The sequence below is a fragment of the Echeneis naucrates genome, chromosome 22 (assembly GCF_900963305.1).
Source record: "Echeneis naucrates chromosome 22, fEcheNa1.1, whole genome shotgun sequence".
NCBI lineage: Eukaryota > Metazoa > Chordata > Actinopteri > Carangiformes > Echeneidae > Echeneis > Echeneis naucrates.
The window spans coordinates 14,215,211-14,242,607 of NC_042532.1; the positions used below are offsets into that span (position 1 = coordinate 14,215,211).

At 41.1% G+C, this 27,397-nt stretch overlaps 1 protein-coding gene across 1 annotated transcript in view; it reads right to left on the bottom strand.

Moving 5' to 3' along the window:
- Positions 1-2,507: 2,507 nt before the first annotated feature.
- cdin1 (CDAN1 interacting nuclease 1) overlaps positions 2,508-27,397 on the bottom strand; it is a 52,629-nt gene continuing 27,739 nt past the window's right edge. Inside the window, exon 12 of the mRNA XM_029494126.1 lies at positions 2,508-3,883. Coding sequence (XP_029349986.1) covers positions 3,727-3,883 — 157 coding nt within the window. The 3' untranslated portion in view covers positions 2,508-3,726. The remainder of the gene's footprint in view (positions 3,884-27,397) is intronic.

Sequence of the window (27,397 nt, forward strand, 5' to 3'; positions counted from 1 at the left end):
AAGAAGGGCAGTCAACACCTCTTCGTCCTCCTTTTAACTCCTCTGCATTTCGCAATACACGATCGTCATTGTTACTGTCAGCTAAACTAGCCCCATACCGCCCCCTGTTCTTCTGAGTAGATTCTTGCCATAGTTTCCGTCAAACATACCATCCTGTCAATCAAACATTCACCGCTTCGCCATTCCACAACTCTCCAGACCATTTTTCTCATGATCCAATGTTGTTTTTACATAACAGCATCGGATTAGCAGACAGAGGATCCTAAAAATAATAATAAAAAAAAAGGACGGCCAGGCTGCCTTTTTCCAGTGCTGTTATTCAAGCCCAGGAAAAAAACACAATATAAAAAAGCCGCTTTTAATTTCAAAACTGGCTGCTCTGAGTTTTCCAGGAGAACTTTTATTTATTTCCACCCTGTGATATCTTGCTGGCTGACGGAGGCTGAGAAGATCCCCACTAAAAAGCACTGCGCTGCCTGGGGCAGAAACAGGCCAGAGCTCTCTGTACATAAATAACACAGGAGCGTGCAGGAAGTCCGTTTGGTGGTCTGGTGGAGGGATAGAACTTACCCTTCAGTCTCACTCTGGTTCTGTCCTTCATCCTTACTCTCTGGGTCTCAGTGGTCTATCTAGCAGCTTGGCTGAAGAGACATAAAACAGCAGGATGTGGAAGAGATTGGGCCAAGATGTACATCTGAGTGTGGAGTGGACTTCCAATAGCCTGCGGGCCCAGGCCAGACAGAGTGGATGCTGTGAACTGCATCAAACAAATCTGACACATGGGAGTCACACATCTAAGAAATGTAAGCAATATTACACTAAAGAAAAAAACCGTGTCACTAAATTGTTTTACACGTTGTTCATCAGTGATAATATCGCAAGAAACATGAATAATATACTTAAGAGTTATTTTTCATTGACAGTGACTGGATTATTTAATTCTCATATATTATTATCATACCATTAAACTAAAATAAAAAAACCAAACAGAGCATCTTGAATTTGGTTCTTTCAGGGTGCCTCTAAAGGATCAAATTTCTTCCAGAGCCCTGTTGATCCTGGCCCCAGGAAGCAGGCCCTCCAAAATGGCCTTATTTGGACAGCACTTGAGTGCCCCATTGTTGTGACAAGAACAATGAATCTAAAAAGAGGTGGGAGACAAGGGCAAGGAAAACACAAAATAAAGACATCTGGCTCTTAAAATCCATCTGATGGGAGCCTTTTTTTTCTTCATATATTTGCACTTGCATCATGGAAATCTTGTCAGCTGACGGTGATGTCGGCCCAAGCCTTTGAAGTAGGTTTAAAAAAAGCTGTATTTAGTTTGCATTGTGTGCAGAACCTAATTTATAGGAGTTGACCCTGGCTCCTCTTTTGTGCGACAGCCATCTTAGAAAACAATGGCAGGAAGGCTTGAAACTTGAGGGGAACTGAATCTGCTGTTTTCCATTTTTTCTTTTCTTATTCAACAGAGAATTTTCCCTCCCCGAGTAAAATAGCTCTGTTTTTGTGTCCAACAGGAGCCATAAACTGATGTCTAAGCATTCCACGGCCAGGCAATAGGGCCGAGTTTAACTGGACACATGGGGACAGTTGTTTTGTACCACATGGAGTGGGGGGGGGGGTTTGACAGAGGAAGCCATGGCCGCCTGGCGACCCCGCCATGACCTACTGGCCTCCTCATGGAGGGATCAAGGCCTAGATGTGAGCCGGCTGAGGGTTAGAGTTTTAAGGGCAACAAATCAAGCAACACTTTAGAGGTATTTAACCCCCACATACCATATCTCTCTAACTGTGTGAGCAGTGCATGACTGTGCAGAACAAACATAGAAAAGGTTATTTTTATTCTCTGTAGGAACATCCCTTTGTCTTCTGTGAGAGAATTGGGTCAGATTTGAATATATATACTTTGTAGGGAACATCAATTTATGCATATCTTACTGTATTTTTCACCTGAGGCTTGCTGTGAGTCACCTCCACGCAGGACCGAAGGTGGATGTTGATTCTCAGCGCTGCAGCTTCTGTAATGCTACAAAACAAAATGTATTCAAATTCAGTACTGCAACAGTGAAAATGCAGTGTATGTAAAATGATTATTATAAAATACAGTATCTGAGGAGGTGGCAGGTTCCTTACCCTTTCACTTTCCTTCCCCTTATCGTTTTGTGTGCAATAAAGAAGAGAACAGGATAGGGACCCCCTATAGGCAGTGCATATCTGCCTCTAAAAGCATCACTCAACTTTATGTTCACTTCTGGTTCCCCTAGCCGGGCTGTGTTTCTTCCATTAGTATCTGCTCATAAAAGGTACTGGGGTTGTAAAGATGTGCAACAGACAACTGCTGGATGGTCACTCACCTTAACATGGAAATCAGGTGTTTCTATGTACCTGCAGGCGCAGAGCTTAGGCTGTAAATAAAGGAGTCTATGCAGCATGTGAAGCTTGTGTTGTTAAAATTCATAATGAGAAGAGATTCAAAACATTTGATCAAAACGTATTTATTTTTAATATGCACATATATACAACAAAAAAATTCTTTTGAATGATCAAAATGTAAAGCGTAGTCTTGAACACAACCTGTGATCCTACAACACACTTATGAAGCTGATTTACATTTTGTATGAGTCTAATATGGACTATATGGCTCAACAGATACTTTAATCCCTTGTTTGGAGACCAACTTTAGGTTACTTGGATGACTATTTGAGGGTTAGCAAATGTTAGCTAACCCAGTTTAGGACATAATAAGTATGGAGCAGTTTTAGAAATGACTTTGTGGTTGAAAACTAAATTTATTGCAAAGAATTTTAAGAAACATTTAATGACTTTGCAAATTGTTTGGAGGTTTTGTTGGCAAATGATTAACTAAATCCATCACTGTAACAATTATACAGCAAGTACAATTTAAAATATCTGAGAAGTGTCCTACAGTCAACACCATGAAAACATTCTGAGAACTGTTGGCACTTGAGGCCCGTGGGAGCTGTGTTACAAAGTTAATTTATACATATAATTCATACAAAGTAAGCGGATGCAATGTGATGAAATTTAGTTGTGGCGTGAGCACTTAACTTCAACCCTTAAAAGAGCTTCTAAAATGAAGTGAAAAAGGTCAAAGTGAGGGCAGCTTTAATCAGAAATGATCCTGTTTGCCCCCACGGAGGGGGAATGAGAGGGCACTGAGTGACGCAGGTGAGAGACAGGCGTCTACCGAGACCGCACCTCGCTTATCTGTCTGTGTAACGGAGGAGGAAAGAGTGACAAAGGCCAGGGCTTTGGGCGTGATAAGGAAGGGCCTTATGTCCTGCTTCGGTCCGTGGCTGTCACCCAGGCTGTCCATTGCAAGAGGCCATCCAGGGGCCAAGAGATGACCGCAAGCAGGGAAGCCTCCAAGACTGTTTTAACACACAGGTACGAGTCTGACCCTGAGCCGTCAGATATACAGCGTGCTGGTGTGTATTTACATGCGGTAGCTTTGGGGCATGGAAAGAGAGAGACAGACAGTGGTGGAGGGTCAGGTTGAGTTCAGGCCAGATTTCTTGTCAGTTGACTCACACTGCAGGAAAACCAAATTGCTTCTGGATCTGTGGTATCCGCCCTTGTATATTTCAGTGTTCCTTACCCTTTCCACCTCTTTGCCTTCCTCTTTCTTTCCTTCCATTCATCCTCATATCTTTACATATTTGTTTTCTTGCTCCACTTCTCATATTTTCTCACTCTTTGTCCTTATTCCGGCTCTTGTGGCAGTTGGTCCTGCTGGGTGGCATGACACAGGGTGACAATGTCTGTAGGGAAGCAGTCTTTGAGCAGGATACCTCTGTCTCTCTGGCAGTCAAGCTCTCCTATGAAACCATACCAGTATATCACAAGGCCTGGACCAAACCTGCAAAGAAAAACCAAACAGTCTTTTCTTAGTACCTCACCTCTGTCATCTTGGGGAGTTCTGAGGAAACTATCAATGAGCTATGCAGGTGCTTTCAAATTCAGATCTGCAAAATGCTCACGGCTGTTGACTTTGGAATTTGAAGGTATTAGGAAAAAAAAATCTGAATAAATTAGTGAAGAGATAGAAAGATGGGACACTAGAGAGATTGATCTAAGAGAGACGGGGTTACATTGGTATTTTCCTTTGATCACCATCCAGGAATCTTGTGTTGAATCAAACAAAAAAGCTGCCAGAGAGATTAAGAACTCTTTGACAGGGTGATACACACTCGATCACATTATAATGGCAGTGAAATAACAATAATCTGTGAAATAACAAAGCTCCTCACCAAGGCCTCCGGATCCTGTCATCGGAAGCCCTTGGCAAATAGCAGAGCACACAGAGTTCAGCACAAAGCCCGAGACTTAAACACACCTCATCTGGTGGTTAATGTTAGCCAGTCCAACAGTGTCCAGCTGTTTCATTCACATTAACTTTAAAAGCCAAAGCAACTTTGCCTTAGTTGGCAAGCTTTGAGGTTCTTAAGTACTATAAATAATGACTTACCAAGCAACTGAAACGTCACAGTAACTCTTTAATTGTACAGAGTTTTTACCTGTTCTTATCTTTGGTCGCTCCCTCTCATCAGTTTGCTGCTAGAGTATCTCATAGACACTGTACCTCCTGTACAGTTGAGTCTACTGAAAGGTGCAGAAACAAATACAATGGAGTTCTGTAATGGGAACGCACAATGCTATTTCACTACTCCTCCTTCTCACAAAGGCAATGAATCATCTTTCAAGCTATTTATTATGCCCCAAAGAGCCACCGGTGGCCTCTCTCTGCCTCATATAGATCATACCTATTCTTTGAACATTAGCTGCCATGCATAAAGACATGTCACAGTTGAACTCTGAATGGAGAGAACCTCAGTTACCACATGCAAGACCAGAATAAGGGGACTGACAGTGCTTTTGGTCCCAGACACTCTATCCTCAGACAGTTAACAATGTTGTGTGGCCTCTGGAGACTTGAATAGGAAGCTAGCCAAAGGGCCACAGAGAGCAACAGAAGTTCAGCTCCAAGGTAAAGTGCATAAAACCTTGAACCTGTGATCAATCATTGCATATTAAAATACTGACTCAAACACCCTATGGTGTTGTTTTAATAATAATTATGGGACTCTTTAGGCTTTTGTGTGGTTGTAATTTATGAGATTATTATAAATGCCTACATGTTCGACCTTACATCTTGGACAAGGTGTTTTGACCACATAAATTATAAATGCAAGAGCCAGAATCAGCTGTCATGACATACAGTATGTGTTCTGTACTGTCTTGACTGGGCCTTGAGGCTGTGCATGTTCTACATACAGTACTTGTATAGAGACAAGACACATGTATGAAAAAAATATGTGATTATAGACGCTCACAAATCCCTCCAACAGGGCCTTGCAGCAGTACATGCTTCTGCACCCGATCCGTGCATTCTCCCTTTTACAGAGCGTGATTTACACTGCTTTATCTATGAGCAAACAGGCCAAAGCTAACAGCCCTGGATGTTAGCAGGACAGATGCACCCCAATGTCACACTCATAGCTCAGCCTTACAGCATTGTGCTCGTTTCCACGGTCCACCGCCGCATTTGGCCGCCGATTCTTAATATGGAAATGTTATGGAAGCAAAACCTAAACATTTACATTAGATGACTTTTGAAAAGGGGCTATGCGTTTCTTTTTATTCCGCAGCCGTGCTGTATGAGGTTCCTGTGCTCTGGATGGGGAGGTACAGGCAGTGTAGGACAGAAAAGAGAGACCGCTTTGCTCACAGTGAAGAGCGGCAACCTTTTCAAAAGGTTAAAACTGTACATCAATAGATAAAGCAGTGGTGTATGATACATCATGGTCCAGGTCTGTCAGGGGAGGCAGAGCACAAATTGAAACAAGTAAAATTATAAACACAGGGGAGCCATGTCACCAAGGCCTTTCCATATCCTAAAGAAAATAAATGGACTTTGAATCCCTACTCAAAATTAATATAAGTCAATACTTTCGGGACCTTGAGGTAAAAATCTGAGACTGGGAACAATAATACTGAGGGGGAAAGGAACGGTCAGGGGCCAAGACTGAGTCTGATGGCCACAAGATTATATGTTTAAAGAAACGTTTGAGGCAGCATCCAGACACTGTAAAAACATACAGTATACACTACGAAGCCACATATACAACCATAGGGTCCCTCTGAAGTTTGTGTGTTGCAAGACTCGAGGAAGCGAACAGAAATTTGGTTTGAATTTGTAGGCAAATTGGTGGTTTATTATGTAGGCTGGTTCATTTTAACCTGGAGTGTGCCTATTACACACACCACCACCGAGTCAGTCAACCATCTTCCAATAAACACCTAACTATGTAACGAGTTGGTGAAATTGTTTGTGAAATGTAGCTAATTTTAGCGAGGGGGCCACTTGACGAGCCTGGGCGTGGATTGAGGCTGCCAGCCATGCTTTCGTTAGTGTTAATGAGCGGCTGGTGGTTGCATTTAAAGCAGGTGCCAAGCAGCTTACTACCACAGCTTAATGAGAGCAAGGCACTCAGGAACAAAAACCCTTGAATGGAGAAGAGGGAGTGTTATTAGTGTTTGCCACCACACACACATACACTCACACAAACACACAGGCAGGCGAACCTCATGCAGGGCTAAGAGCAGAATGAAATCGCTGCATCTTAAATGAGAGCACAAATAAAACAATGAACTGCTAAAACTGAAGTACAAGAAGTACAAATTCTAACCTAGAGACAAGGTGGAAATTTACTTCCTTTACTTTTTCTCACTCTCATTTCCAAGAAATCTGGCTGAAAAAGGTCACGAAAAAGTTTCCACCAAAAGCACAAATCAAGGTTAATTTGATCTGCCACATTTGGTGAGAAAAGGCTTTACAAAAACCGAAGGGCCGAAGAGTTCTGCCAAAGCACATTACACAACGTGATGAATTATCAATAAAATCAAGATGAATTTACGCCCGACTTTAAAACACCCTCACTTCATTTTACATACCACACAGGCCCATTTTAAACAAACCCCAGCAATGATTTAGACAGCATAAGCCTCTACCTGAGGGTGAACTCTATGTCTCTGAGGTCTCCCCACAAAGATCTCTTTGTTTTCAGCATCCATACATCAGGTCACAAGGTAGAGCCACTAAAGCACTGCCAAACATTAGCCATAGTTGGTCGTTTCTCTGCTCCCTGACATGCAGGTATGGAACCTGCTCAACTTCTTTTAGGACAAAAAAGCAAGTGGGAGGATTTGGGCTGAGGTGTACAGAGGAATAAAACTCCCTGTGTTTGAGACAGAAGAACTGTGTACATAGCAAAAGAACAACACTGTGTGTATTAGTGACTAATGGCCTGTTCTTTCGAGGTCAGTCTGTGCTACAGGCAGCTGCCTATAGGAGTTTATTTACAGGGTCAGAAAATGGTTGTGTGATGCGTTTGTATGTGTGAAGTTTTAGAGGACGACTGTGACCCAGGCCTGCATGCCAGGTGATATGGCCCTGCAGAGGTTGTTTGGTGCAGGTCAGCTGAAGTGATGATGAAGACGATCCTGATAACACTAGCTTCGTGCACGCAAATAGGATATTTAAAAGCTGTCTCTGCCTGGAAAGGTTATCCTCAAACCGGGAGGTAAATAATCCCTTGCTGCAAGCTGTACATCCTACCGTCCATAAATAACAGGAGAAGAATGGAAGAGTTAACCTCCCACAGACAAGCTATTAACAGAGTAAAGCTCAGAATAGAACATCTCGGTATTTTTTCTCCCCACCTCTCCATTTGTCTTTATGGTCAAAGAAAAGTTCAACTCTGTTCAACTATGTAAAATACAAATTCATGGCAACCATAGGCGACACATATACATTACCCATACCTACACAAGTATCGTGATTAGGGTAGAAAGGGGGACAATAGGAAATAAAACATCTTCTGCCAGCCGCAATTCTCCCAGACATTTTTATGCTTTCTATTGATGGGGCTTGAAAATGAAACATGACTAGCATGTAGCGCGCCTCTGCTGCTCTACAAGGCAGTGTTTTCTGTATATGCATTGTATGTAAATGATGTAGTTTCAACATTGAGGTGTAGGGGCGTAATGTGTATGCTGTAGGCTGTAGGGGATCCGACCCAGTGGGTGTGCAGTGAGGCTATGTTAGCATGAGCTAACATAAGTTAAATCATGCAGGACATCAACACCTCCAAAGAGACTGGAGGATTTCAGTGCTTTGTGTATAGCAACCCTGACCTGTGGACGTGCCCTCAGCACTCTGACCCACAACAAAATGAACTTACTAAATTCAATCTTTTAAAAGGAATACTCAAATACACTTTATTGTGATATCTGTATAATGCCCCTGTCACTTACAACAGTCAATCAATGTAGTCAATATACACAAATATTTACTTTATGAGACTCACAGCAAAATGTAGATGTTGGTATAAACAAAACATACGGAGCATTTGAGAATACCAATACCACCGAGCTGTCGTACTGATACAATCCCTCACTATCACTGTACTATGAAGTTCTGCAGTCTTTATCTGCCGCTAACCAATTATCACTTTCTGACCTGTCACCTTAACCACCCTCTCACATTAACCTAAATCTTATCACCTCACACACACAAACAATCTGAAAGACCCTTATATCAATTAGCCGATTGATAATTTGGCCGGTGCATGATTATGTCCATGAGCAAACGAGCTTCAATTTTATTTTTATTTCCATGGCACCATAGCAAGACTGTTGCCCTGCTGCAGAGCACCTTTTGGTCCTGGTTAATATCCATTAGTACAGTGTCATGCTTCCCAAACATCCTCAAGCCAAGGGGAGGAGCCTCAATCAGTGTTTGGAACTTGTTAAGGTCCTTAACTGAGCATGTCGTCTACCACATTAGCAACACATATCTGGGGGACAAGTGTGTGTTGTGTGTGTAATGTGCACCGGCCCCCTCTCAGATCTACTGCGTCGCGGTCCATCGCACTTTGACACACTCCGGTCTGCTTTGGATGTGGAGCAAAAACAAACAAAGTGTGGTCTGGCTTTGTCTGCTTCGTGTCCAAACAGGACCAAAGACACCACAAACGACAAAACAAGCTCACAAACTATTTTAAAACTTTGCAATATGAATGCAGCAGGAAGAATGATTATCTGCCTGCTACTCTCTGTAAGGGTTAACATTTAAACGGTCAGAGCTCACCTGATCTTTTCTCAGTTATTGACTCCCCATCCTCTGTAATGACCCCTTATATCATGAAAATGGCCTATCTCTTCAGCTATGACACACTGAGTAGGGATTCATTAACACTTGATGCTGATATTATTAAATTCTATTATGGCGATGGCTCTGCAAGCACTGTACTGAAATCATGAGGAGGCAATCACATCTGTGTGTCTGGAATGACTGTAAATACATTTTAAATGCACACACTGCTGAGAATTAAGATAACTTTCATTATATCTAATACGGTAAATAAAAATAACAGAAGAAACATGTCTCTGAGGCTTTCACTGTTTTCAGATGAGGCTTATTAGTCTCCAAAGCCAAACACTGGCCACAGTGCTAATTTGCAGATCTGTCCAGCAAGTCCCTCTGGCCTTTGATGAGTCCCAATGTCTAAGTTTTGCTTGGAGACAGGAAGCTCCCTGCGGTGGCAGGCAAGCGGGCTGGGGGCTGGGAGGCTGTGTAGACAAGAGAGGACCAACAGCGTCAGGGGGATACATGCTCCTTTAACCTGTTATTTTGAACTCCCTGCAGCCTGGGCCGATAATTGCCACCTCTCTCTGGGGAAACGTAGTCAAAAGCAGGCAGAGGGACGGCCATTTTGTGTCTGCCACTTTCTTCGCCCTGCGCAGCCCCGGTCCTAATCCTGCCCTTAACCCTGGTGGCTAATGTGTTTTCAATTTAGGATGATCCCCCACTACAGGCACAGTTCTAATCAACAACAGTTTGTACTGTAACCCTATATGCCCTCACCAGGGCAGCGTCAGCCTGGCTGGGCGCTGCAAACCTGATGTGTTCAACACAGGAACAGTGTTATGTATGTGTATGTATGTATGATATCATGTTTATAAAAGAGGTCACAGGATGCATGCCCAAGATGTGTGTGTTTGTTTTCCACATATGCAAAACACCCACACAACGCAACAGCACCCAGGAACACTCATTTAACCAATTTGCACATGATGCAACACAGACAAGATCGTAGTGACACATTTGACACTACAGACAACAAGATATTATCAAGGACCCTGGGAACATATCTTTTGGATTAAAGGAACTATCTTTAGATGGTTTCAGTTGTATTTACTGTAGTTATTTTGCAATATTAATGACTCCTCCGTGTATACAACAGTTTGAAGATCCACAGGGATCTGTGTTAGGATTAATACTTTTTACTCTATGCTTCCGTTTAGGCAATTTTATCAGGAAGTGTCACATTATTTTCCATTGAGCAAATATAACACCCCATTGTATTTACATCTTGCGTTGGCTCATTTTGAACAGGAACATATCTTGACCTTACTTACAAAAAACTAAGTTGCAATATTGCAAAAAAGATTTATGCAATATTGTTCAAATTTGGCACCTCCTGTCTCAAAAATTATGCCAAACAACTACTCAATTAGACTTACTATCAGGATGTCCCAACTAAAAGTCAGTTGGTCCAAAATGCTGCAGGCTGAGAACTGACAAGAACTAGAAAAACGGGAAAAACGTATTCTTTATTTTGCAAAGGAACTTGAATGTGCATTCTGAAAAAGCCAAGCATATCACTGACTCCATTTCAGAAACAGTCAAAAATATCTTTCTAAATTCTGCTGCCAACTGACTGAGAGCTGTATCAGAAGTTGGGCACAGGAAGTGCTGGTGTTCCTGGTTCGAATCCGGCCAGGGACCTAAGCTGCAGGTCATTCCCCTTTCTGTCACTGTTTCCTGCTGGCCTCTCTGCCAGTTACTGACTAAAATAAAGACATAAAGAGCCCAAGAATAAATCTAAAAAAAAAAAAAAAAAGTTAGGCATGGAAAGGCAGGTGTGAATGTTTGTTGTGTTGTGTAGGGCCTCCTTGCCTCTGCATCTGTGAGCAGAACCCTGCCCCAAAATTAGAGTGTGGCCTCCAATGTCTCCCTGGGAGAAAAAGAGGCCTGGCTTTCGTCCAAGTCAGCACCTTTGGAAGTGCAGTCGTGTTACCACCACTAAATCAACATGTCAGCACTCGGCCCAGTGAACTTCTTCACCCAGACTCCACCGCTTACAGCTACCTCACACACCTAATGAATTGGTGTGAATGCCCATCTGTCTGCTAAAATGAAAAGGGGAAATGAGATATGAAGAGAAAAAGGAAAAATAAGATATTTCTTTTTCAGCTGTTGCATGGAACATTTGTGGTCCACCAATATGATCATCACAACCAGACACAGAAACACTGTATTCGTGCTGTAACTGAACAAAGAACTGTTGTGACAAACCGGCCACTGCTAGGTGAAGGTATCCTCAACATCAACCTTGGCCTCAGAGGCCAAAATGGAACTCTCCCAGTTTGGGGAGTGGATTTGGAGATGGACGCAGGCGAAGAGCCACAGAAAGCCGTGTGCTTACTCGGCAGTCTGTTTACATTCCTGAGGGTAATTTTAGCCCCTGGGGGGGAGCAGAGCAGGGGGGCCAACATGTCGTTGGGGCTTGTCAGTGGTCAATGGGCCAGCCAACGTAGGGGCGGCACCTGGACACGTGGGTGGTACATTAAACACACATATGTACACACAGACCACAAATTGGAAAAAAAAAAAAAAAAAAAACAACAAAGAAACACTGGAAATATTTGTTCTGTATGCACCACTCAACAATTCATCCTGATTAGTATTAGGACATTTTTAAAGAAGCAGCAGCTTGCATTTCCTACATAATATCAAAGGCTACTTTGTGACTGGACGGAACAGCTAAATGGAGCTGGAAGCCGGTGGAAGGGGGTAAGTGCAGCTAACAGGCTCACCGCTGAGCACAGGATATACTTAGTGTTTTCACTGATGATCTGGTACAAATCTAATTTCATTGTAGTTTTTTTAAATTTGCTATACAAACAAAACAATAATCCTAGTTCAAGAGTTGCCAACGGCTTCTGTGTGCGTGTTGGGATTTGCCTTTTTATTACTCCCTGTCTAGAGTGTCCCTTCAAGGGGCAAGAAAGCAAAATGTCCATGCGTATTTGCGCCATGAGAGCACGTGCAAGAGAGTAGGAGGGTGAGAGGGAGCGGGAGAGAGAGACTCAGAGCTTATCGAAACTAATTAGGCGAGGGATCAGGATGGAAGTTAAATACTGGGCTACATGTAATGAAAGAAGCAGAGTGGGGGACATCTAGGGGTCAAGCCCACACCAAACAGTGGTCCTCAGGCAATCTGGTATTGATTTTCACTCGTTTGGGGATGAAGGTGGATAGGGAGGAGGGAGAGAGAGAGAGACAGAGGGAGTGAATGAGAGAGATGGGGAGAGGTAGCCGGGCAGAGTCTAAGGGTCTTGTGGGTTGTCAACTTGACAGTTTAACCCCTTTTGGAGGAGAACAAACAAACAGAGGGATCTCCTGGGCTGACAGCGTTGATCTGTCATGGCGATGACACTGCAAAGCCCCACACAATGCCCGCACAGGAGGTGAGAGAGGGGAAAGAGGGGAGAGGGCGAGATAAAGAGGGTGGTGGTGATATGGATATGCAGAGGCACATTTCCTAATACTAAGAAACTGGAACTATGCTGATTTTTTGGATCTAGTAACCCAGATCTATGAGTGTTACGAAACTTAAAAAAATTCAGTGACAACACTCCTTTTTCAATGAAAATTTTTAGAATGAAAATAGACTAAATGTTGATGAGGCTGTGCAGATTGTGTATTTTTTATTAATGGTATTCTCATACTATAGTGAACACAGCATGCCCACATTGAAAAGGGGGTTGATCAATCCCATTAGCTTCAATTTGGTTTGTCCCCAGTTCAGTACATTTGTCTCTATTAGTATAGATCACTGCCCACAACCACACAGACACAGACACACAGATGTCAGTGCTCCTCTCTTGTCACTCAAACTCTGAAGGCCATCACTCCGAGCACCTTCTTTCGCATGTCCTAAAACACTTGAAGACTCCTTTCACTTTTCCCCTCAGAGTTCCTGATCGCTTTGTCACATTGCCAAAGGGGACTCCATTAGCCTGGCTATGCACCAAGCCCTCAACTCTCACTTATACTTAACACATACACACAACCAAACACACACACTCAGAGGGAGGCTGATATGTGCAGCTAGGGCTGTGTGCATTAAATTAGAGTGGCCCCTATTGTCCCTATTATGGCCTGGGAATGCTCCATCATGACGGATGCTACGGGGTCCCTCACTTGTCAGGAGTTGTCAGACAGACAGGGAGTCTGGATACACACAGCTGACAGGTAATCTTAATGTCTTCAATTAGCCCAATTAGGCCTGTCATAAACAATTCGAAAAGTGCTCGACCAACACAAACACAAAACCACACATAACTGCACAAATAAGTGCACACTGGCACACACACTCACGCAGCAAGGTCTGCGGGGTATTAATGAGAAGGGTAATGGGTATATCAGCGGCTGGTGGACTTGTCTTTTGTTTCAAGGAGGGGTGTGTCCCCATCCCTTGCTCTCAGCTGTGCACTGCTGGCTGCTACCTGGTCAGTTCAAATTGTACTATCTCCTTTCATTAGCGCATCGCTGCCTGAGAATCTGAAAGGCCGTGACAAAATTCATTTGAAACGAGTGGGAGCAGATTGCCTGAAGCAGGTGCTATAAGGGAGATAAAACAGAAGCAGCACCTTTGTGAAGCTCTGCGTGTGTGTGTCGATGTGTGTGTATTCTGTCTGTGTGTGTGTATGTTGAGGGCTTTTTCTGCTCTTCACATTCTGTTCTTTTCCTTGCTATGGTAAATGGGTAATGACACAAGTGCTTCTGAAAAAAGAAAGAAAGAAAGAAAGAACAGGGACCAGAGATTGGAATCGGCCCAGTGCACACTCAAAGCATTTACAAGGCTGTGGTGAAATCTAAATATTGTTTCTAGCGTGACTAAATAGGCCAACACCTTTCTGCGCTGAGGATGTGCGATAGCTAACATTGTTTGATTTGGTCTCTCCTTTATAATATCTTATCACAGAGCAATGGTGACACCCACACTACATCACTAGCTTTCTTTAAATTCATCTATTTGCATTCACTATCAATTTGTTTTCTCCAGGGACACAGAACAGATTTCAGAAACTGTGAAGCACAAGCTAATGTTTAAAACAGAGAATCCACAGTTTGCAAACACAAGAGCCGAGTAAAGTTAGCATCAATATTTGAACAAGAACTTCACATCAACAGTGCCTTGATCTTATGTACAGGGTCCCTGAAATGCCCCACATCAAGCAACAATGCTGCCAATTTCAATGCAGTGCTTATACACCAAGTCTCTGGGCTTTCTGGGCAATGTTGTACAAAGGCAAAGAAAAAAAAAAACAAAACAAAACTGAGTAAAATACATCAACACAGAGGAACTCAGTTAAAACTAAGGCAATATGCTGAATAGTAAAGTCCCAAGGCATTTTCTCATTCAAGGAGTCAAACTAGGCTGAGAAGACAAACCAACTGCTATCAGCAAGATCTGTGATGGACCTCTAACTCTACTTCTGATCTTTACTTCAAGTGACGGCTGGAATGCCATCTGAGGAAAAAAAAAGAAGGAAAGAAAGAAAGAGAAAAGCCGTCACGGGGAAGTTGTAATAGGAAATTGCTCTTGGCAACTATTTGTTCAAGCATCAGATTTTTTTCGTCTTTATGCCAACCCAGTGAGCCTCCATTGGAAAACAGGGCAGGTCCCCCTAATGAGTAATCTATTTCAAAGCAGTCGTGTCTGGGCATGACAGTTTACTGAGAGGCTTGAAGAACTGGTAATTACCAGTGTTACGGGGCAATTAATGCATATTACACTGCGGCACTCATGGCGGTGACTGTCAGCTCCCCAATAAAAATGAGCACTCTTCAGCTAAAGGGTGACATTAATTGGGCCCTTAATGACTATGCAGAGGAACCAAGCCAAATAGGAACAAAACAGGGGACTCGCTCTGACTCCAGCAGAGGGATGGAAATTGGACTAAAAATGAGATTAATTGCTGTTTAGAAAAAAAAGAAGGGAAAAAATGTGGTGAGGGGAAGGGGTAGAAAGAGGTTGGAATTATAGGGTGCAGAGAGCAAGGGCTGCTCATACAGATGACAATTCAATTAATTATTTTATACCATATTTTGTATACCTTAAGGAGTGCAGACAGGCCTCAGGCCCATTTCAGAGGTTTTGTCCTGATTTGTTGCAATTCTCAGAGCACCCACACACAATGCGTGCTACATAAAATGAATACAGCTAAAACCTTCATTTATGCGAAAAAGGAGCTTTCCTCTTTAAAATGAAAAGGAATGTGTGTGTGTATATATATATATATATATATATATATATTCCTTTTCCTCTTCCTGCCTTTTTCATTTTATATATATATATATATATATATGTATGCAAAGAACAGGCAGTTAGCGCTTCTATAATGTGCAATAAAGAAAAATCATCTTTAGAAGGGAGCATTGAGACTTTCTGGGTTACACACTTGCCTATGAAGCCTAAGGCCTTAAGTATGCCTTTCCAATTAAAACAGTCAATTAAACATTAACCAAAGCTTTGATTAAAAGTAAATTTGCAGAATTGCAGGCCTTCCACCCCCAGAAACATTTGTTTAGAAGCAGATCAAGGATGTGGTGAAGCCATGAAGTAATTCTGATTAATGTTGCTAAAGCTAGGCACGTACTGAGCACCACCTGAATATGCAAGCTCCACATCATAAAAATATCAGCATGCAAAACATGCGTCATTTGCATACATTTTTGATTTCGAATTTCCTTGCTATTTAAATATGCAGTTAGAAATAGTCCAGCACTGCCTCCTGCGCTGTCACGCTGCACACTCACACTGTCATTGGTCCTGATAGAACTCTTCCGCTTCAAAGGAAGCTTTGCAATGGTGAAGAGAATGAGCAAATATTTGAATTGCAAAAACACATCATCTTCCGAGAGGAGAGAATTCAAGGCAACTTTTTAGAGTTAAAGACACCCCCAAACCCCCAGGAAGCTAAAAAAGTCAACATATTCATAGCATAACCACTCTTCTTGCTAATTTACCATATCCAAATTTGTGTAATGGGATATGACACATTTTAGAGGGGATTGCAGGAAAAAAAAAACTTTAATTTGAGGAGAGAACCATAAAATGTTTAAGCTGCCCCTGTATTTAACTTGAAATCCACCACACAAATCCAGGTTCTCAGACAACCTGACATGGATTTGATTACAGACTGAAGTGTAATTAGCTACTTAAGTTATCCTCTGGAAGGTTTTAGTGAACAGCACCACAAGCCTTGCTACCTATTTCTGGATTACTAAAGAAGGCCCTTTGATTCTGCTGGAGCACTATATCCCACAGGATTCAGCACAGCCAGTTTACAGCCATTTACATGCAACCACTCCAGGAGAATCTCTGACAGCCTCCAACTTTTGCAGAAGTTAGTGGAAAAAAGTGCAATAAATAATCTTCATGACAAATCAATAATATGACTCATAGCATATCCAAAAGTATGAGTTCCCCGATTTGATGCCAGGATAAATAGAGCATTTAAGCCAAAACTTACAAGCCTAGCCACGAAGGCCATGAACAACATTAACAGCAATAAATACCCATCTTCAGACATCTGAAAAAACACCCCTGCAGAGGGGGAAAACACTCATCTCCTGTATTTATGATTGTAAATTTATTTACCACAGTCTCGGTCACTACCTTGAATTTTAAATGGAGGGAAGCGTCTCAAACACATACTCAGAAAATGTCTAGGACACAGAGAATTAAGTAAGTGGCAAAATAAACTGTGGAAAAAGCAAGCAATTAGCTACTGGTGTGGAAAAAAAAAAAAAAATCAAGGCCACATTATTTTATAGATATTTCAAACCTTTACATGTAAGACACTGTGGATTCCATACAATAATTAGGGGATTCATTTCATAGTATCTCCTTAATCTCACATTAAATCTAAACATTATTCTTAAATACAAGTCAGTCTGTGATCAAACAATAACATTCTTGCCATCACAAAAAAAATAAAAAATAAAAAATAAAATAAAATAAAATAACCACAACACAAACGGGGAAGAAAAATAATAATAAATTCCCAAAGTGTTTTTCTAGACCATCCATACCACACCTCTCTCACCAGACCAACCTGCTAGTGGCCTCAGATCCCTGTGTAGACAACTTGGAGACAGGTTTGAGCAGAAATCAAACCTGAATGATGGATAGCTTTACTTAACAATGACCTCTGTCACCAGGCTCTTGCCCTAAATCAATGCTGGCGATAAGGGCCCTGCGCCAGCGCTCACCTTGGTATGTCCACCAGCAGACCTTATCTATGGCAGGAGGAAGCATGAGTAATAACCAAAGACAAGCCACGACAAAATCACTAACCCCACCTTGTCAAACATAATTTACAATGTATATGGTTTTACCACCCCCACCCCTAATGCTGCTGTTAAAATAGTAATTATGAGAACCAGAGAGATTTGGGGTTGTGTGTTTGGAAGACTGACCTGCTATACGTTGGTGGGAATGCTATGCACATACCTGTGGTCCAAGTGGGGTTCATATTTAACAAGAAGACTGAAAGATGGAGGACGGACATACTGTTGATAGACTGCAGAGAGCATGCACACACCAGTAAATTATGAATAAGATCCTTAAATTTCAGCACAGCCAGGTCTGTGTGGAGTGGTGAAACCTTCAGTGATGCATGCAGGGAGAGGTTGGAGGTTGAAGTTGAGAGGAGGGCTGACAGGAAGTAAAAGCACAGACTTTATGAAGATTACAACATTGAGAACTCTGAGACCTCTCTGTAGTTTTTCATTTGAATGCCCATGCGATAAAGTGTGTGTGTTTGGCATAGGGAGAGACGCAGAGAGAAAGGTGAGAGAGCGAGCACGCTTCCAGGCAGTTGCTTCAAAACGAAGAAGGAGACCAAACATGACATCAAACGTTGCAATTAGCTGACCCCTTCCTCCTAGAGTCACAGTTCGAAAAGCCCTGCCTTTAGAACCCTGATTAAAATATGTTTGCTTTCTCATTCAAAATGACATTTGACAAGGTTAGTAATATTTCAACTAACTGCAAAAACATTCTTGTGGCCGTAATCCCCCTTTTTTTCCATCACTTTGCAGGGGCACAGGTAACCTCAGAGTGAGTTTCCCATGAACTCAGCGTTACAATTTGAAAACAAAACGGCTGGGAGAGAAAAAAAAAAAGGAAGAGCAGTTCAAAGTTTCACTCGAGAGTGTTTTGTTTCACCCAGGCAGCTGAAACTAAATGTTTTGCGATCATTATTCAGAGAATTTATTCCCTTTCTAATTCAAACCACAATGCATACTCAAAGCAGAGCCAGTAGTCTTTTCTTTAACCACAAGCTCCATCCTTTGCAAAGAATCGGGGGCCTGAGGACTGTCAACAGCTCTGGGGATAGAGTTCCTCAAACTGCTAATCCCCCTCATCTCCAAATTAGGAGAGGTGTAGTCCATACTCCAATAGTCTGTTCATAGGAAATGTAATCCAATAACTAAAGTAAGATTAAATTTAATGGTGCATATCAGGATAGCTGCATAATAATATTTTTTCAAAGGACATATTGCAATCACAACATTATTTTGAAATCAAAGTTAAGCCCAAGTTGTAAAGAAAGGGCTACAAAGTTTCAGCAAACTTATATAAATAAAATGTAAATGGTGTCTGAGACTGTCTTTGTCAGTGTGCACTGCTGACAAAACAAGCTGAAGATAAGCAATGAATAGGAGGGAAGGGATCAGAAATGGTCAGGCCAAAACTATGTAAAAAGTTAATAGTTTTCACATCCATTCCAGTCGCAGGAGAAGAGAATGCAAAGTGTCGGGCTGGACAGTGAGCCAGCCCAGGCTTTGCTGCAGCTGTGCTCAAATTGAAGTGGCACTTTCTATCAGAGGCCTTTCACCAGACAGCTCTATTCTGCCCTTTCACTTCTAACCCCCATGACACACGGACATCCATTGCAAAAAATAAGAGTGGTCATTTCAAACACGCAGACGTCATTGAAGAGACAGATTGTGGGTTTAACATGGGGGAAGATTCATGATGCGAATGTGCCAACCGATAGAGATATCATTGAAAATGAGGAGTAAATTTCTGCGACGTCTCTATGTCTCTATGACGCCCTTTCAAAGAGCAGCGGCTCAAAGTCCAAGAACTTGCGCACAGAGTTTATATTTCACTTCTTCAAAAATGTATGCTTCTGTTATCTTACATCAGACTGAAGGAAAAGGTATGGGTATCGTCCGTTTCAACTTTCCACCTATGATGAAATGTTTCATTGACAGTGGACGGAGTTGGAATTTTTATTCTACCATTACCCTGTTAACTCCTTGAGTACTTGTCAAAAAGGTTTAGTTTATGGTGCTCATTTAAAACACATAAACAGATATATATATATATAAAAACAAACATATTGGCATTATTAACACAGGGGAGGGGACAGAATATATAACAGTCATATTGACCACACATTTATTCTAATAAGTTTTAATACGGTGCAGTGGCCAAAAGCATTTCTTTGTGATCATTTACAAACGAGACAGAGCATGTGAAGACAAATCTGTTGAGCTGATAGATCTTGTACATTAACTCCCAGAATTGATGAGCAAAATCAGAAGGTCAGTGCTTGGACACAGGCTCCTCATGTGTCTTTGATTACACACTCCCACTGAGGGATAGGCAGGCAGAGATGTTTAAGCTATCAGGCAATCAGACCGCCGAGAGACGTGAAACTCAAACCAGAGACGGGAGAGGGAGGGGGGCTGCCTGGGAACAAAGATGTTGGGCGAGGGTCCTGATGAAGCTCTTTAACAAATGCCAGGCCAGTAAGAAAAGACTCAGACATGCTTGTATCTCTTTCAGTATTTTTGGCAACAATGCACTCGAGTGAATTAATACTGAAATATAAAGCAAAGTTCATAAAAACAAATACCTTTTCATTTGGTGTTTAAATTTGGTTGCTTATGGTACATCCATCAAATACAGCAATGTACAATCAGATATAGGTCTTACATACTGAAACAAACACTTCAAACCATATATCAACATAATTTTGGGAGATGGATGAGGTCATATGGCAAATGAAAAATGTAAAAATAACATTTTAACAAGAATTGATGGCTATAAACTCAAAACAAGGTAGTTGCTTTTGGCATCATTGTGGAACAGATGCAGAGACTTGTTGGTGTTTTGGCGATGCTATTAAACTGCATCTTTTATTTACTGTGCTGTTGAGGAAAAGATAGGGAAGTAAGGAAAACCATTTTCCTCATTTCTAAAGCTTTGCTCGGAGTATAAATCACAAGAAGCTTTTTCTTAATTGTGATCTTTCTGCAGTTGACACACACAGAGGTCTAATTGAGCCAATAAAAACTACAAGTACAACAAACACGTGCAATGTACTCTATGTGTTTTGTTTGAGATTACTTTTCTGCTAGTTTATTCCAGATTATTTGTCTGACAAGACTGAGAAACAATGTAAGTGTACAGAGGAAAGAAAATGAGCATGGGTGGTATAAAAAAAAAAAAAAAAAAAAAGGTTATGTGAGGGACAGTGGGCCTATAAAAAGAAGCCTACTGTCTAGGTTATCTATAAGGAACCACTTATCACAAGCGACCAGCTCCACACAGTGACTGATGGGCCTCCACAGACCATGAGTACCAGCACATTATCTGGTACACACAGAGACGCTCTTTAAACACAAAGGCAGAAATATGAAGCATTGTTTTCTTGGCTGTCATTTGTTGAAAATATTCTATTTATTTTTGGTCTGAAAAGAATTAGTGTTTACCATTCCGGTGCTCAGAAATACACGACATTGCACACCAACACATAAATTAAAGCCAAATTAAATTAGCAACAGTAAACCATTAATTCGTAGCATGTAAAAGACCAATGATTTCAACCAAAGTAGCTCTTAAAAGGTTGAACTAAATCACACAGTGTACAATTAAAAATTTGCCTATAACATGCAATAGATGCAGTGAGACAGGTCAAGCCAAGAAAAGCAGCATGAGATGAAAAACATAAAAGAAATCTCAATCCTTCATCAAAAGCTATTCAACGCTTGCCATGTCATGAAGTTGAACATCCACAACTAAAATATGAATTCCTTCCTCTCCATCCATGTAGAAATAAAACTTTCTACAGCTAATGTCATTCCTTACAACACAATGTCAGACACACTGAATGACAGAAAAACAAAAGGCCAAATTGTTCTCAGATTGTTTTTTCTTAACAAGTGAAGAATGTGTTATTTTTTTCAGAGCTTCTCTTCATCTCATTCATTTCCTGCGATGGGCTACAGGACTCATGGTCCAGTGCTTTCCTTAGGCCTAGGGAGGACACCGAGGATGCATCTGATGACTCTTGGCCTCCTTCACCCCCTTCTCTAGAGAGTTTCAGATACAATTACGCACTTTAGCAGGGCAGCTTTAGGATGCTTTTGAAGCAGCTGTGGAGGTGCATGAAATTAAATACTTAAAGGTTTCATGGAGCAATGGCCCCACAAAGCAAAAAATTTGTGTGTCGTGGCATTATTTCTACCCATCCTAAATGCATGTGTCTGTTTGGAGAGAACATGTTTAGAAAAATCCTAATATTAAGTTTAGCTTTTATGATTCCAAACAAACAAAATTTGTATGACAAGCACCCTTAAAATTGTATTTCCCTTCTGCCAATGAGAAACAATTTAGGAGCAATAAATGTACGCATAAAGCACCATGTTGTGTGAAAACAATCTATTTGTTTTCTATTTGTATCTCTGTGTAAAGAAAATATTACTGCGAGTTTTCACAGTGAGAGTAATGTAGACCTGAAAGTTTTTTGGGGGTCAGGCAGCTATCAAAATTCTCCTGTTATGTTGAGTTTTACAAAAAGCCTTTCTAATCCTTGCCCACTACTTTCGGTGTATTTGACAAATGCATTCGACTTCCTCTTGGAATGAAAGGCACAAGGTCACTGTGGTGGGAAAAAAGACGGAGAAGGGGGTGTGGTGGGGGACGGGCGGTGTGACTGAGAAAATGAGGGAGGGGGGAAAAAAAAAAGTGTGTTTCTGTGAGTCTGATGACATACATCACGAAAGCTGACAAAAAAATGTACATTCATCTCGAAAAAAGTTCCAGAGCAAAAGAGGAATTCATAGAGTAGACATGCTTGCAGCCCATTTTACTCGAGGCTTTCTTCTCCATCTCACAGTGTCACAGGCAAGCAGAAAGACAGGAGGAATATATATATATATATATATATATATATATCACTGGGGAGCCGCTTTCTGTCCCGCTCCTCGTTTATACACAGCGGCCGTGTCAAAGCTGCTCTTACACTCAATGGTAAATGACAAATTTGGATAATGCACACATACAACCCGACTAAAATAAATTGGGGACATGGAGGCTTAACCAGAGCTAAATCCTGAGGCTGCTGGAGACCTGAGAGTGAGGATTACTCCCCAGACGCCTTAAACAATGCACCCAAATGTGCATCCTTAAAAGCATGAAATCTTTGAAGCATCAGAGTCGGCTTGTCATTTGCCATTAATATTCCAAGTTGCTTGTGCTTTGGGGGCTAGCATTGCACTTGTGTGTGCTGATTTGCCCTAAAACAAACACTTGCAAAGCCCTAAAGGAACCACCATTGTGGATAGCTATTTTTCTAGCTGTGGAATATTCTAAGAGAGGATGTCATAACAAAGGAAACAATAAAAGAGGCCACGTTCCTGCACTGCATGGGGTATCCATAACTATAAATAGGAGGAAGGCAATGTCAGAGGTGCTTAGGCTTTACCAGGAAAACTGATATTTGTGCATGAAAAAGAGAGGAAATTAAGCCCTTACTAGAATTTTCCATTCAAATTTAGGGCATAAAAACCTTGCAACCTTAAAAGCCACCTGATGACCATTCTAATAAAACTGCATCCAGGCAGTCTAACACTGCCTTTATGCTGTAAGAACACAAGTATGCTATCTGCAGGGGAGCATCTATTCACATATTTACCATAACGCACATTGCTTAGCCAAGACTATACTACATAGTTACTTTTTAAAGGCCCTATGGTGATGAAATGTTTGTTGTGCACATCTCTGACAGGAAGGTGAGGTAAAGTATGGCAGGGCACAGGTCTTGGAGGTGTCACATCGTCACCCCAGAAGCGCCAGTACCTGTCCTCAGGGACGGCGCTGTAATGTCCAGCTTCATTGGATCAGCAGCAGCCACGGCCTCTGGGCAATCTCTCTCAGGTGACATCCCCTATCTGCTCTCGCTTTATGATGGCCCTTCTGCTGCTGCAGAGGTTTCCTGCATATTCCTCTGGTTCTGAAACTGCATCACATGGGCGCATACGGCTGGCTATTTCCAAGAAAACATATAGCTGTATAAGCATTTCTACATATGAGGAAAAGCATAGTGCCCAATTAATTTACTTTCACAAAAGCAAATTTTCTGTAAATGGGACTCTGGGCAGAAAGTCTTTTACAGATGAATTCAATAAGGGTTGTCATACACTCTACTAATTAAGTATTCATGTTGTCACATGGAAAAGTTCAACAGAAATGATGGACATGTTCATTAAAAGAGGACAGTCGTGTACAATATCCTGAATCAAAGAAATAATTTGATGTCGTAAATGGACTGATGGTTCTGAAACTATAGCAGAATTACTATGCAATGCTAGCTGTAAAATCCACAGCATCCAGTCCCACATGTAATTGGAAAAAGTTCACAAAGAACTCAAGATGTTGAATAGCAGCTGTGTCAACTAACATGAAACATCACATAAATCAGATTTCAGTCTATTCATTAGTCAGTGTGTCAGCCTGAAGATTAGCAAAGTTGTTGGAACATTCTGGTGAGTCTTGAGAAATATGACTTCCACATTCACTGTAGTTTTGTTTCCAAAATGTGTGTCAGAAAGTGCGAAGAGAAAGGACAACCACTAATCTTATTTGCACACTACAGAATTGAATGGAGATCAATATCTCCTGGAACATGAAAATCTTCTGCTGGTAATTATGGGAGTACATAAATAAGCTACATTACAAAATGACTAAAATAAAAGAGCCAGATGAAGAACAATGCCTGTGTGTGCATTCAAGTCTCTACAAATTTCCAAATGGTCAAGCCAGATGATGTATAATGGCAAACTGAAAAGTCTTAACCTCCATTTTAAATGAGGGAGAAATGAGGCATACTGTCCCATTATATTGCTATAAATCATTTTTTGTCGACGGCTGACAGCTTTTTATCAGATCTAACCTTTTCAAGCCTCCATTAAGAGTGCTAACATTTTCAACTCTGACACATGTACAGTTTATGAATCTCACAGCTGATTTACTTTGGGTGGGGGAACGCTGGCATTCATGCTCATTTCCACAGGGATTGTCCATTGTGGAGGGGTTGGCTGGAATGGGGGAGGGAATACATGGAACAGTCAAAAGAGGAGGCTCTGTATTTACTTACTCTGGGTCTGTTTAAGCTTTTAAATTGTCATTCTACAGTGCTGAGTGACTCTGCTGCTGAAAAGCAATTTTTTTAGTCATACTATGTTGAGTGAAGTTTCTCAGAGAAAGTATACAATCAGACTTTAAAACAAACCAAGTGTAGATAAACAGGATGCAAAAGATGAGCACTACATCACTTTAAGAGGAACCTTTTTAGCCATTTTTATCTAGGCTTTTCTTGTACATGTGCTTTGCTGATGTGTAAACTGATTTTTACAGACCCTTGAACACAAGCTGAAAAACAAACTGCTAAGATTGAAGTTCAAGCACCGATGATGATCCACCACCCATTTATAAAGAATCAATTTAGTATTAAAACATCTTTTCTTTTTTTGCACCATTTCAGAAACATGGCCTCTAGAAGGAATAATATTAAGTAACTAAACCTGATGGGGAGCACTACACCTAAAATGTCCAGCAGCAAATAAGGATGAAAAGCAAATCTCTATTTCTATCTATCAGCAAATCCATCACGATAACATAAGTGTACAAATATGAAGGTAGTCAACACATAGCAGTAATTATCATTTGAACTGAACAGAAATTGTGTGATAAGCTGAACTAATCACACAAATAAAAAAACAGAACTTTAGCTGCTGCTGGAAGAGTTATGATGGGAACTTTGCCAACCATAATTGATTTAAGTACACCATAATCAAGAAGGGGCAGTTAAGGTGGTACCACACAAAGGTCTATATTTCATTACATGCTGTGTTTAACCTTAGCCACTTCTCCTAAAGCACACAAGAGGCTCATTATGTGTTTAATATTCACCAGCAGGTGAATAATTTTTATGCAACTCTGATAGTTGGGCGAGATGGATAACTCAATTATCTGAACATCCGTCAGAGCAGAGGGCTCGCTGGCTCTGGAACGCCACCAGCTAAGATTGATGGCTGGTAGACACCAATAGCTGCTGCTTCACCATCTTATCCAGGCACTGGGACTGAACACGGTGTTTGATTCTGCAGAAGACCGTTTTTCTTTCCCTTTTTTTTGTCCCCCCCCTTTTTTTTTTTCCTCGAGTGCATTGTAGGTGAAGCGTCATTACCCCTCACTCCACTGAAGAGGGGTTCATTATGAGGTTAGTGTGTTGGCAAGACTATTGTTTGGATGATGAATGCTGTTGGTGAGAGCTTTGGAGAGAAAATTAGTTATGTATTTTTTTTCCTTCCACAAAAACATGTCCCCTTAGCTCACTGTGCAATGCTTGAGGGCAAAACAAGAACAATTAACAAAACTGATGGGTGAGGCAGTTCACTTAAAGCAAAGAGGGAATTTATGAAAAATAAGCAAAACACTGGAAATGTCAATCAGGGGCAATGAAGTAATTATAGGCAGTCAAAAAGAAAACTGAGAGGTTTAGAATGAAGCACTGTAAGCTGAGTTTGAGGAATGGACAAACACCCTAAACATCAGCCCTTCAGGGCCTGCCTCGTAAAATCAAACTAACTAATGAGAAGTGAAAGCAGAATGATGTCACCCTATCACTCTCTTGTCCTCCATTTCTCTCTGAGTTTATGTTTTTGTGACCACAAAGTGCTGACCCTGAATTCACTGGCTTCACTCTGCAAAAACACACAAATATGCACATGTGTGTAGATCCTTTGTACATCAGATGTTCATGCATTAGGTCAAACAATAAGAGAAAAATGAAGCACATTTTGAAATGTCAGCCGTAAATGTCAATTAAAAATTACAAGGGTGCTGGAAAAGGTAGGGTCTGAAGGGACTGACATTTTTTCTTTTTTGACATGACAATGTTTATCTGACCGGGCTGCTGGCTGACATGATGGGATCTACTTTGTCAGTTCCTTAATACGCACGGACAAGGCTGCCCCAGCGACTATCAATGAAAGACACCCATGAGCAAATACGTAAGGCGGAGAGTAACTTTAGTATTCTGGTATTTTGACTCAATGTAATTTAATGATAGAGCAAAAAGAGGAAGACTAAAGAGAGATTGATGTCAATTTCCACAGTCCAAACCAAAAAAAAAAAAACAAAACCAAAAAAAAAAAACCAACAATGACTTATTTGGTTAAATATTTAGGAGAGAGATTATCTTTTTGCACAAATTCACAAACTCTGCTCTACACTCTGGAGTTAAAACAAAGCCTTCTTCTTTCATTCACTAAATTTCAAAGAGGCATTTAATGAGGCCTAAAAGATGGTTACTATGAGACTGGCCCTTTTTAAATTCACACCTCAATGAATTTTAGTTCCTGACGTCAATAATGGAGAAAAAAAAAAAAAAAAATCCTTTCCAAGACCATTTCCAAATAAAACTGTATTCGTCTGAGAAAATAAAACACACCATTGATTATGACCTTGACCTCGTCTCCAGCATTTTAACTACTCAATGATATTGGATGAGTAATTTTCCCCGAAAATCAAATAATTGTTCTACTGGCAGCTTCTTTGCGAAATCAGCAGGTCAACCCTCTATAGCCAGGAAACAACTTCTGAACACTCCAATTACACATTATTTATAAGACGTACAAATCATGTAATATCTGAATAATCTCTGCAGATATATTTTGTATGTTTAGTAGATACTTTTTTTGCATCACACTACACACATTTTTAGTGACCTCTCTGTCTTGCAATTTATTTTAATTTAATTGCTGTTTTATGAGTGATCTGGTTTGTTACTTGGGCCCATTTGTGATGACAATAAGTCAAAATTACAGGAGAATAAATGGAACAATCTGTTTTAAATGAAAATGGAAACA